Source organism: Gavia stellata, chromosome 7, assembly GCF_030936135.1.
Source record: "Gavia stellata isolate bGavSte3 chromosome 7, bGavSte3.hap2, whole genome shotgun sequence".
NCBI classification, from domain to species: domain Eukaryota; kingdom Metazoa; phylum Chordata; class Aves; order Gaviiformes; family Gaviidae; genus Gavia; species Gavia stellata.
Window position 1 is genome coordinate 39,493,504 of NC_082600.1, and position 12,587 is coordinate 39,506,090.

The following is a 12,587-nucleotide window of genomic DNA, read 5'->3' on the forward strand; positions in this document are numbered from 1 at the left end:
CTTTCCATAGCTAGTGACCAAGTTCTCCCATAACGGCTGCCAAAAGCAATCAGGCTGGATCACAACAAAGGAAGGAAAGTTATGTTATTTAATAGAAATTATTTGGTTCCCAGCGTTCTCATCAAATTAGGCAGCTACTGAATTAAAGCAATGAAATTACTGGGAAGGAGACTGTGCTCAACTTATTGCCAGTCCTCCTGGACCTGAAGAAGTAACAAAGGAAAATGTCCAAACCACTCCGAGGAGTTTTCCATGAACACCCTAAGCTGATATCTGGGGAGCTGGGGACTTCTGCCTGCCACTAATAATTTCCTAATTAGCCCAATATCCGACGGGCTCAGGCCATCCCCTGCGCAGCAGATTTGGCATCCTCCGAAAAGCAGCAGAGACCGAAGCTTGCACGGCAGATGCTGCTCCTTTGATTTGCAGCACGGCTCAGGCGTGATGAACGCTTTGGTTTTCAGCTCTGCTTGCAAACCTGTCAGACTCAAGCTCCTCTCTGCACCCTGCGTGCCCACCCTTATCTTTTGACAAATGTTTCTTTAGTGCAAATTCAATGGTAATCATATCTGGAATTGAAGGAATAAGAAAAATACAGGAGGCATACATCACACCGCAGTGGGATCAAGAGAGACCGGCGCAACGGGGATTTTGGGCAAGGAAGGTGGGGCTCAGTATTAAGGGGAGAGGAGATGAAGAGTGCGGAGCCAGAGATGAGGGTGAGGAGGGAAAGGGTGCTGATGCTTATCGTGCCCTGGTAGCACTGCCCTGGTGCTGAGCGCACCCCTGGGACCACCCCCCAAGGGCGGGAGGTGGAGAGCACCTGGGTACATGCACTGAGGGGTGATGCATGGCCTGATCCTGCATGGGAAGGGGACACCTGTGCAGCCCTGCACCCTCGCCCCAGGAGTGCCAACCCCCTGCAGAAAAGCCCCGTGCTCCCCAGTGCATCAGCACAACCCACGCCCGAGAGCTGCCCGAAGAGAGTGTCGGGTCACGGCCCCAGACCAGCCAGAGCTGCATGTGCTGCTTTGCAACCCTGGCTGGGACATTTCCCAAAACCCCAGGGAAAAATCTGAAATGTGGGGAAGGCTCTTAGACGTCAATCAATCACTGTCATGTTCTTAATGCATTGCTTTTAACCAGCTCCTGCTGGACGTGAACACCGTGAGCTGGGGTTGTCGACAACACAGCAAACAAACACGAGGGCCTGACCGAAGGGCACGAAAAGAGAGCCAGAGCAGGCAGAGGAAAGGAGAAAAAGCACTTACCTTGGGTGAGCAGCAGGGCTGTGGGGAGAGAAGAACACGAGAAAGACAGGGAGAGAGAAGAAAAGAGGGAAGAAGTTAATATCCCAGGGGAAAAGTGGTTTTGCAGATGGCAGTTGTCAGTGAGCAATGGGCATGGCGCAAGGCAGCGTGCAAGCTCGCCGGGGCTGCATGCCGGGCGCAGGCTGGGGAGCAGACCCCGCGGCAGCGAGATGGGGAGGAGGCTGGCAAGCACTGACGAGCACCAGGGCGCTGGGTCCTCAAAGTCACCCCCCCCAAGCAAAGGCAGAGGGATGGGATGCAGGCAGGGAGTAGCGAGGAAAGGATGGGAAAAGTCGGGGAGGGATAGTTACGCTTGCCATCGGGGCCTGACATGACCCAAACTGACTGGAAGGCACAGGGGGTGCCCCTGCTTCAGCCGGGGGTGCGTGGTTGTGGTGGGGTTTGGCACAGCTGGGGAGGCGCTGGTAAATCCATGGGTGGCTGAGAAGAGGGTCTGTGGGCAGCTCACTGAGAAGAGCATCATCAGGGGAAGGTGTTGATAAAATGGGTGCTGGCCTCCAGTGTGAAATGGGGCAGGGTGTAACACAGCCATGCACCATCCCCTGGGATGCCCTGGCTTGCCTATGCCTATCCTGCGCCCCACAGGTACCGCTCCCAGGGGGTCAGGGTGCTGAGAGGAGCACAGACACATGTAAAGCATCACCGCTTTGAGTCCTCCTGGCTCTCTTTGCTCCCAATTGCAGGAATGCCTGACAGTGCTGCATGGGCACATGCCGTGCAATGTCATCACAGTGGGATGCAACTGCCTCCCGTGAAATGTGACTGCGTGGTCCTGCAAGAGTAGAGGTGGGAGGAATGGAGGAGAAGGGGGCAAAGGTCCTTGCAAGGGATGACCTTACCCTGACTTTCCGTAGAGGCACAGCCCAGCCCTCTTGCTGCCTTGGCCAGTGACCTCCTGGCCCTCCCCTGCTTTGATTTACCCACTCCCTGGAGCTGTCACAAAGAAACATCTGGCTGGATCCTTCTTAGGTGTTATCCCTAGAAAGCCACAGACTGCATCCAAGTTTCAAACTAACTACAGGAGAGTCCATATAGCAAAAAATACCAAACCCTCTTCAAAAGGTGCCAAGCACCAGCTCTGTGCCTTAGCTTTGACTTCTACCTGTCCTTCAAAGAGCGAACTGGTCCCCAAAGACTTGGTTGTGTGTGATGATGGTCTTGTAATTACTAACACTTATTATCATGCACTTTTAGACTCAGAAGCTTGAAACTCTGAGTCGGTATTAACAGCCCCATTTGACAGATGGTGAAGCAAGCAAAGAGAGGCTAAAGGGAACATTTTGCAAACTCAGAAGTGGGCCGGAATCCAAAAGTGCTAATTTACCCAGGCTTGCCGGTTCAGGCCTCTGAGAAGCAGGCACTTTTATACAGATGCACCTAATTGTATCTGTGCTGGTTTGAACGTGATTTCCTAAGCGATTTGTCAAAGGTCGCACAGCACAGAGCCGGGGCAGAGCAGAAGAAAGTAATCCTGAGTCCTGGCTCCCAGCCACGTCTCTGCTCCGTCGGGCAGCACCCCCAGGCACAGCTTTCCCGACAGCCTGTGGAGCGGCATTGGCCCAGTCAAGACCTTCATCCAGCTATCCATCTCCCCAGCTGGAAATACCCTGGGCGCTCGGGGAGATCTCCCTCTCCGCGCGGGCAGGTAGAGGCCCAGTGAAAGGGGAAGGGGCAATGAAGAGGCTCCTTGCTGAGCATCCCTCATGTTTCAGGGTCAATTCCTTTTGAGAGTCAAAAACCTTTGGGGGAACCATTCGTGAATACGTCCTGCAGCACGTACAGTGCCACAGAGCCACGAGAAGCAGACAATCCGCTCTGCCCGCGCAGCCGCCTGTCCTCCACACAGCTCTGCCTGGAAGCCTCCAGCAGACCTGTCACTGCTCCTTGCAGCACCAGTCTTGAGCCTCGTTGTAGCTCCATCCTGCTGCAGCTCCATGTTAACCTGTGGCCTCCTTACTATTCCATGGTCTTCTGGTTCTCCAGACGATGTGGGGAAATTTAATTTGCCTTTTTGCAATTACACACATTAGTACAATGGGTCGATTCGGTGTTCAAATTTAATGTAATGAAATATTACTGGGCCCCTAAGCTACTGCGGTTATTAAAAAAAAAAATCATTGGTTCCTCATGTTTTTTAAAACCGTTATTCTAGTGCTCTGGGATTTGAGTTTATTTTTTTCCCCATTTGCTTTTGAGCCTGCAAAAGAACTATTTTTCTCCCTTTCACTTATGATATGATACATGAATATTTGAAGAAGCCTATAAAGCTATGAATGAAACATCAAGAATACAGCATGCAGAAAGCCAAGGGATTATTTTATCTTTATATTTCTGAGTGAATGCTGTGCAGGCAAGCAAGAAAATGATTTCACGGACTAAAGCTTCCTTCCTGCACATGCATCTGCTAATACACCCTTAGCCCTGACCTGTAACGTTTCCTGACAGTCCATCTGGGGATGCTGTACCTGTACCAGCCCTGCCGATGGCTCCCGTGCTGTTCCCATCCCACAAGCCTCCCTCCACTGCCCCCAGCCCAGGCTGCATCCCTCGATCCCTCCCCAGGGCACCTCTCCTCCTCCTGCACTCCTGCTCTGCACATCACACTCCTGATGGGGCCAAGCCAGGCCACCTCATCGCTGTTGGCATCCCAGGTAGTCTCAGAGGCTTGACATAGGTATTCTTACAGGGAGCTGCTAAAATTAGTTCCGCAGCCAAATCCAAAATAGCAGTCCCAAGCACCCCTCCCCTAACCCTTGCATGGCGTGAGCGCAGACGCACACCCGTGCCCGCAGACAGGGTAGGTGACGCTGACTCTCTCAGGAGACCCAATGCCTTCAGCTCTGGACCCCAGTTCCTCCTTTACTGGGATTTCTCTGCCCTGCAGGCCTGTTTTTTACTAAGCAAAGTCAAAACTGTGTGCATGAACTCTGCTTTCCCTGCCACCCCTGAAACTGGACAATTTAGACTTGAATTTAGGTGCTAAAAAAAGCTAATTACTAATAAACTATTTCATCTGCACATTTTCAATGCACTTAGGGGTGAAATTCTAGTGTGACAGGCATGTTGGTGTGGGGTACAGATCAGGAATTGAATTCCCTCCTCCTTTAACTCTACTGAGGCCAAAGAAGGTTAAACCAAGAGGAACTGGGCTTGGGATGGGAGCAGACCAGAAATCGGGCAATCCTGTAAATCCTGTGCTAAATGTGTGTCCCAGCCTTTTTCTAAACAGTGAAATACCTTTTTCCGCTGTTTACTTCAGAGAGATTTGACCACCTGCATGCTTTGTTCTGGACTCATTCTTCATTAACGTTAGTCTTTTCTAATCAATATCCCTAAAGACTCCAGGAAGCCACTGCGTAGATAAGAGGATCCTTCTTAAAGGCCTGGGATTTACAGAGTGAGCTGAAACGAGGGAGAAGAGGCTGGATTTTGAGGAGACCCTCAGTCACACAACAGGGCAGTCACAGGCAGCAAATGGCAAGGAGAACACATTGCCTGCACCCTGTGCACGCCCAAAGGAGCTCAGTGACCATGCAAACAGCGGGCTCAGCTCTCCAAAGAGGTAAGGATCCCCCATCTTCCAGACGTAACCTTCCACAGGCTCTGCCTCCAGATTTGCTCACTGAGGTGAGCCAACTGTTTCCCTAATGGACAGTGAAGAGCTATAAACATGGTTTTCTTTATGGGCTAAACAAGGCTGAGATTTTGCAGCATTACCCTGAATGCTGTTATTATTGAAGTCAATAGCAAAGCTCTTGCAGACTCCAAGAGACTCCTCTCCACCAGGAGAATCAGCAGCATTCAGCTTAATCACAGAGCTGCAAGCAAATTATTAAACCTTCGGGGAAGGAGGTAACAGCAATCTAACATTTCTTTGCTATTCCCATCAGCAGCTGATGGAAGAAGGAGTTTCTCAGCATCTGCCCACACTTCAGAAAACTGCAGCCCATGTGCTCACGTATCGATGCAGCTTATCTTATCCAGGCACAGACCTTTGTACCAAGTCACATCATTTCATCAATGTTTTGATACAGATAACTTGCTGGATCAATCCAAACTAGGAATCCTTCTTCCTTCGCAGTTTAATCCTTACTCTGCGACTGCCTGCCACATCCCCCCTCTGGGGCACGAAGCTTTCTCGTCAGTGGTGCCGACACTTGATTAAAAGGAGAAGTGTTATGAGATTTGTCCATACCGGTTGATTCTGTGCTGGGAGGGCTGAGAGGACTTCAGACAAAATCTTCCCAAGCCAGGTCATGCCAGCAAGCTGTTTAATAGTGCTTGCCAGCCATCTGTGCTCCTGTTTCCAGTGAAGTTGTATCTTGTGGGAGACATGCTTTCTGAAGCAAAATTGTGCATGAAGGATATTGGTCCCTTTTACAAAGCATAACCCTCAAGACTCAGCCTTCACACACCAGCCCTGAGACTGAATCTTCCACCACTGTGCCAAGAGCGGAATTCTCACAAGCAGACTCCCAGTTACCCTTACCCTCATGAAACATAATTTTCCAAATGCTGTTTTCACCATTATCTGCTATCAAGTGAAATCTTCCAAAGTAGCCCCACTTGCCATTTGGGCTCCATCAACACTAAGGTTAACCACAATTTAAGCAGAAGATTGACTTTATCCAGGGAAAGCAAAGCAAGTTTTTCTCCTGTAATCCAGGACTGCGGGCAAAGTGTGAAAGCTGATGTGTGAAGAAAGTATTTCTCAAAAATCCTGCTGACAGCAGCAAAATCCTCAGTCCTAGTTGTGAGCTGACACGATACCAGAGCTGCCATGAGAGCAAGAGTCAAACCAACAGACAGCATCTTGTCATAAAGGAAAAGACTCGTTTCACTGCGGGAACACTTGAAAAAGGTGCTGAAAAACGATGGCCAGAAAGGTGGCTCAGGGTGCTGGGAGGTTTCAAAGCCCTGCAGTGCTCAGTAGACAGAGATTCAGTTTATGTGACTGCGCATACGGAGAAAAGGTGAGACCAGAAGGATTCAGAGATTGATTTCTTAGAAATGGAGAAGACAAAAAAATGAAGAATCCTGGGAAATGTCCAGGAGGATAGAGAAAAGCAACATTTACCATCTTTGCCAAGCAAAGAATGGGAGTCTCTCTTTGATTTCTTTTTACTCATTCACTTCGATATAACCAGCTTGCGGCAAGCACCATCTTTGCTAGTGTTCTTTGCATCTGATACGCCACTACTGAGTCAGTATCAGTCTTCATCACAGACCGGGCTGGCAAGATAGCCATCTCAGTTCTATTCTCATCTCTTTGAATTATTGGAGCACATCAACAAAAAGAGCTGCTAAAGTAAAACTACTTGATGTGTTTTGTTTGGATGATCAGAAAGGCTTTGAAAAATTCCAGCTGCAGAAAGCAATTGGTGAAAAAGAATAAATGGGCTGCAAGACAAAGTTTGGTATTGTAGATGTAACATTTACATAGGGGGAAAGTAAAAGTAGGAGTAAGTTGTCAGCTCTCCTTATGGCAAGGTTTAACAACTGAGTGCCCCAAGGCTCAAAGCAGCACGGCACTGATATAATTGGCGGTGAACAGAGAGGAGCAGCATCTGCAGATGATGCAAAATGTTTCAGTCAAAAGGTTGTTTTCAGCGGCTGTTATGCGTTGTGCAAGCCCTGAGCAACCTGAAGAGAGGAATTTGTGTTTGGACCACCACAGGTACCTTCCTGAGTAGAGATGTTTTTCCCCGGTAAGGCGCTTGCAGGTGCAAACAGCGACAGCAATAGGATGAATCTCCTGCTGAGCTCTGGCCCTCACAGAGACCCTCCTGGAGGTACACAGCCTCACCTAACTGTGCAGCCCAAGACAAAGTCATTCCCCTCTACCTCACAGCTCCAGTCAGGGCAAGCAGACGTTCCCCTGACTGGTGGCGACTGCTTTGTACCGGCACATGTATGGGACAGCGCAGCCAGTAATGCAAATCAACCATATGGTAGCGAACCCTGCTCCCGCCTGCTATCCTCCTTCGCTGCGTGTCTATCGGAAACCGCTGCCACCGCAGCTGGCAGTGGTGTGGATACCCGCAGGGACAGCACAGGGGATTTTAATAGCATGGGGCTCCAGACCAAGTTCTGCATCCAAAATAAACCATCCAAACCCTGCCCCAGGCTGGTTTGAGAAGCACAGTCTATTCCCCTGATCACCGGCCCTGCCATCAGCTCTGCCAGCCCTTCAGGGCACCACACTTCAGCACTGATTTCATCACTGCTACCTAGCTTGTGTCCTTAAGGTGACGTCCCGGGGCGAGTGCAAGCCCTCGGCATGAAGCTGCGATAGTGCAGGCATGACTGCGATAGACCGGCTGTCTCGGCGTGACCCGGATCGCAGATTACTTCCAAACACGACTGCCAGTCAGCTGAGGTGCCCAACACTGCCTTGCTCCCAACGGCACCAGAAGAGGTGTTTTGAAAACGCTACGAAGAGCTGTCTGAGAACATCCAACACTCCTACAGCACCCTACGCACTGGCTCAGTGTGACAGAGCTAAGTGGGGAGTAACAACAAAACGTGGACACACCGTCAAGAAAACCACGTCTTTTGCGGCACTGGAAACAACGCGTGGGCAGCCAAAACCCAGAGAGTCTCTTCATCAAAAGCAACCCAGCCTGAACCTCCCAGGAGAGACAGGAGCTGTGCTTTGCTCTCACCGTGTGAGTCACGTGGGGGCCCATTTATCACCACAACAAAACCAAATGAAGTCCCAGCTAGGCGGCTGCAGTTTGGGATTTTCCCAACATCTGGGTGGGTGTGGGACAATGGCAGCATCCATGCAGCACTGCAGAGGCCCATTTGCACGGAGGCAGCTGCACTGACCTTGCAGCCCGCGGGGCTGCATTGGTCATGCGTGTGCTTTGCAATAAACAAACCATCCGAACTCTACCCCTGCAATGGTGCAATGACGGCAGGAACACGTGTGCGGGAGTCAGCGTGAGCATCCCTTCCCAACGCTGCACGGCAGGTCGCACGCCTCCCCAAGCATGTGTGAGCCTGTCCGTGTCCCAGGCTGCCTCCTCTCCGCCGGGAGCCAGCTGCTCACACCTGTGCCCTGTGAAGCTGCTGGCAACAGCATCTGCTATCCATCAGTTCCGATGTTCTGCATGAGAAAGCCTCGTGTAGCTCCTTATTCTTCATCCCAGGCACAAGGTACGGTCGTCAGAGATGCCACGACGTGCAGCACTATGGAGATGAGGATCCTTCCAGATGCCCTGGAATTAGTGTAGCGACTGTGCCACCTTGTGCCAGCAACATTTACAAATGCATTTTAATCTCCTGCCTCTGAGATTTTAAAACCACGGTGCTCTCGCTCTTATTTTTCTCTAACGAGGCCAACCAGGGCTCTGCATCTCCTCCTTGACATGGTCCTTCACTTCCTCTGGGTAAAGAGGGTGCGTCCTTACCTGCGGCGAGGGAAGAGGCTGCCCTGCAGGCTCTGTGCTGCAGATCATTTAGTCCAGCTCTGATCTCCTCTCTGCCTGTTGCAAATCAGTCCCACTGACTCCAACTGATGCTGGTGTAAACGAGACACCCACAATAAGGCAAACTGGCATCAGGGTCCTAATAATAATGAGGACATTTTACAACTGAACCACCTTAAGGGCTCTTCAGATTTTTTTCAAATAAGCATTTTTATTCAGCCAGATGCAAAGTGGCCCATTCAGGAAAAAGAAATGCAGGACTTCACAAAAACCAGCCCGATTCTGCCTGACTCTGTATCCTGAAACTCACTGGTTTAGAAAAGGATGCAGGGCTCACAGAGAACAGACAACTGAGCAGAAACTTCAGTGTGATGCTCCAGGCTGCTGAGTGCATATGCAGGAGAGAGCCAGAGGCAAGTGATTTTCCTCCTGTATCATCTGGTGAGATGGAGGTGGGAGCCCCGTGGACAGGAACGGTATGTGCGGAGAGGAGACCCTGGGGTGATTCTAGGGCTGAAGACTTTGATCTAGGGCTGAACGCTTTGCTGACACAGATTCAAGGGGCTTAATCTCCTTAAACTTGCAAGAAGAAATCTGAGTGTAATATGGCTATAGTGAGCAGGTACCCACACAGAGGGTACGGCACGCTATACAGTTCATCTGATGGAGAAAAGTGGGAAAATAACTAGTGGCTACAAGCTGAGGCCAGACACCTTCTGCCTAGAAGCTGTGCTCACATCTTTACCCTGGAGGGCAACTAATTGCTGGGTCATACCCCCATGGGATATGGCAGGTTGGTCACTGGTTCTGCTCAAGGGCAGCTGGACTTTGGTGAAACCTAATGCCCCTCATTGCCTGCAGGCTGCAGGAGACGGACTAATGGCATTAAACTAGGAATCCTCTTTGGGTTTGCATTTTACAAATCCAGGGATGCTGTATGACATTGTCATGCTAATGCAAGCTGTGTCTATCCCAAATGTCCCGCAGAGCCGTGCATGGGAGCTCGGACTGGCCAGAGGGCAGCTGCTGAGCTGGCCAGGTAAGAGAGAGGAGACGTTTCAGCAAGGGAAAGCTGTGCGATGCACAGGCAACTGCGAGGTGTTCCCATCACCTGCAGCAGCACACGGGAGCAGAAATAAGCCTGTGGGCACACACGTCTGTCTCTACTCTGTATCAGACACCCAGAAGGTGGATTTGAATTCCCCTTTGTAAAGTGCTTGTGTTTAAAGCTTGGCCCTCCTGGGCCACCCCAAAGCTGGTGAAGCCAATGGCAAGACTCGCTCAGTGACAAAGGGGTCAAGCATGTATAGGACAAGGCCGAAGATAGATCTAGGCAAGGAATGACCATAAATCAGGGTTTATTCCCATTATAATCCTGCTCTGCTGGGAGATCCTGGGTCTCACTGCTGATGAAGTAGGACTTACAGCAGAGCTCCACACCCTCTGCACAACAGGCTGGGATTGTTTGCGACACTTTAAGGGCATTTTCAGATGAAATAACTGGAAAATGATTTTTTAAAATAAAAGCAAAATGAGATACCTCACACCTTCCCTATTCTCCCACGGGCTTTTCACCGCACCTCACAGGGACCCAAGAGCACCAAGGCAATGCCACTGGCAGGCAACAACAGAGGGAAGGACAGAGGGGCATACAGGAGGAGCCGAAGGGGAAGCCATGCATTATGCCCTTCTCTTGCCTTTCACATTCCCCAAGGTCCTGGCAAAGGAGCAGGAGAGGGGAGAACAGCAAAGGTGTGCTCAGAAGAAAAACTGATCAAGACAAGGAAGCCCAATCAAAATAATACAGCCTCCGAGGCTCAAGCATTGCACAAAAGGAGGATCAGAAGTAAGCTGGGCTCTAAAGGGCAGAGATGACACCGAAACAGGGTGAGAGCGAGAATACAGGAGGGCAGAGAATAAAAGTCAATCCATCTACAGGAGGAGGAGAAAAGGAGGGAGGGGAAGGATGAGAAAGAGGGTTATATTTTCTGGATTTGGGGTTTGGAGACTTGACTCTGATTTTTTTCTTTTTTCATTTTTTTCATAAAGGATCTCACACCTGATATTCCTCGTTCCATCCATTTCGGTTCACCAAGGGCAATGAAGAAATTCTCCTGCCTTTCGTATTCCTCCTCATCTACTATCTTAACCCTTACGGTCTTCCTGTAGGGACAACAAGAAAGACAACCATGTACAGCAATCGGCCGGCCGGAGGCGAGGCGGCGGCAGCAGCAGCGGCGCGGGCTCCTGGCACTCAGCCCCTTCCCCGGCGGGGCGGTGCGCATCAGCCTGCCTGTTGGACACGGGGCATCCGTCGCAGCTGCTCCTTGGGGAGCGGGAGGTGTTAGGGAGAGAGGGGGCTGGCGAGGGGGTGAGGAGGGAAGGAAAGTGGGGGGAGGACCTTGCTGATGGTTAGTGGGAGGTGACTTCTGCAGCGCGTTTTTTTCAGTGTCACATGGTAATGCAAAGGATAGCGGCTGCCTGGAAATCACCAGGGACCACCCTGGGGTACCCACTGTGTTTTAGCTGGAAGATCAATTGCTTCTGCTACCCTCACAATTAATAATAAATCTGCAGGGACTCTGGGCTGGGAGCCTGAGAAGAAGAGAGAGATGGGCGCTCACAGATACGTTCCCCAGTGGGGTGCGGTGGGTCTCTGCCAGCGGGCTACAGCTCTGTCAGCTGCAAAGGAGGCTGATAGTTCTAATTTCCATTTTTAAAATGGCACATCTTATTGCTTTTTCTCCTTGATAGTGTCTGCTTCTTTCTCCTGACCTGTTCCCTGAGCGAGGATGCAGCCTTCCCGGGGAGTGGACAGCTTTGCTGGGACCTCGTGGGGGACACAATGGGACTAAAATGCCTCTGGAGCTCAAGTGAAAATACCCTGGGTGCTGGAGTGGGGCTGGCCCCTTCTCCCTGCTGCCAGCTTGCCTGGCTCCCTCCAGGATCCCTGCAATGCACACAGCTGCTGTGAGCCCTCAGGAGAACCAAAGCAGGGCATCAGCTCCTCCCTGCCCTCATCTCCCACTCCCAGAGCCTCTCCGCAGCAATCAGGCCAGGGGCTGCACAGCCTTTGCTGAGTCCTTCTCAGAAGTTATAGGAGCTGCTTCTCTGCCAGGCCTTGATTCCTGTCTTTTTCCAACATGGGTCTGACCAGGACACCCCACAGGACCAGGGCGAGGCGATGAGATGCTGGATGTGTTTCTAGCCAGCATCTTCCCGCTAACCCTCCATTTGCTTGGACCCTCCAGTGGGGATGGCAGCAGCTCTCTCTGAAGCCACCACAGAAACATGGACAAGCAGGACTGCTCTCCATCCTTCTCTCTCTGCCTCCCTCGCCACTTTGCCTCTCCCCGGCCCCAGCATCGCTCCCCCCATGGGTACCATGTGACACGGTGTGTGCGCACAGCAGTGTTTAGGGCAGAGCGGTTGGAGACAGAGAGACATCAGAGGAAGAGGAGGAGAAGAGGAGGAAGGAGATGGAAGAGAAGAGGAAAGAAGAACGTTAATGTTAGTCTGGAGGGCCAGTACTACACCTTTCTGTAAACTCATATCCATCATGCGGGGGCTCATCAGCTCAATGAAGAAATTCTTGTTTTTTTCATACTCCTCATCATCAATTACCTTGATGTGAACTGTTTTGCTGTGGATGGAAAAATAGTAAGTGTCATAAAGGGGAGAAGGGAATAGAGAAGCAACAGTGGAGGAAGGTAAAGAGTTGAATGGGGACATTAGAGAGTCAAAGTTTTCTCACCCACTGAACAAGCTCAACATGGCCCTTGAGAAAGGCTAAAGCCCCACTCCTGCAAGTGACATTAGCCAA

General features: G+C 50.9%; 1 protein-coding gene across 7 annotated transcripts in view; it reads right to left on the reverse strand.

The window, feature by feature from the left end:
• The window catches only part of SLC8A3 (solute carrier family 8 member A3), a 95,214-nt gene that overhangs the window by 10,874 nt on the left and 71,753 nt on the right, over positions 1 to 12,587 (reverse strand). For 2 of the 7 annotated variants that reach the window (XM_059819649.1, XM_059819644.1), the window contains exons 2-3: positions 12,301 to 12,407; positions 1,272 to 1,289 (exon numbers count right to left, since the gene is read on the reverse strand). In XM_059819649.1, coding sequence (XP_059675632.1) covers positions 1,272 to 1,289; positions 12,301 to 12,407 — 125 coding nt within the window. Of the gene's footprint in view, positions 1 to 1,271; positions 1,290 to 2,279; positions 2,293 to 10,189; positions 10,197 to 10,823; positions 10,928 to 12,289; positions 12,408 to 12,587 lie in introns of all 7 variants that reach the window. The other 5 variants (XM_059819647.1, XM_059819645.1, XM_059819648.1 and 2 more) reach the window with 4 other exon arrangements.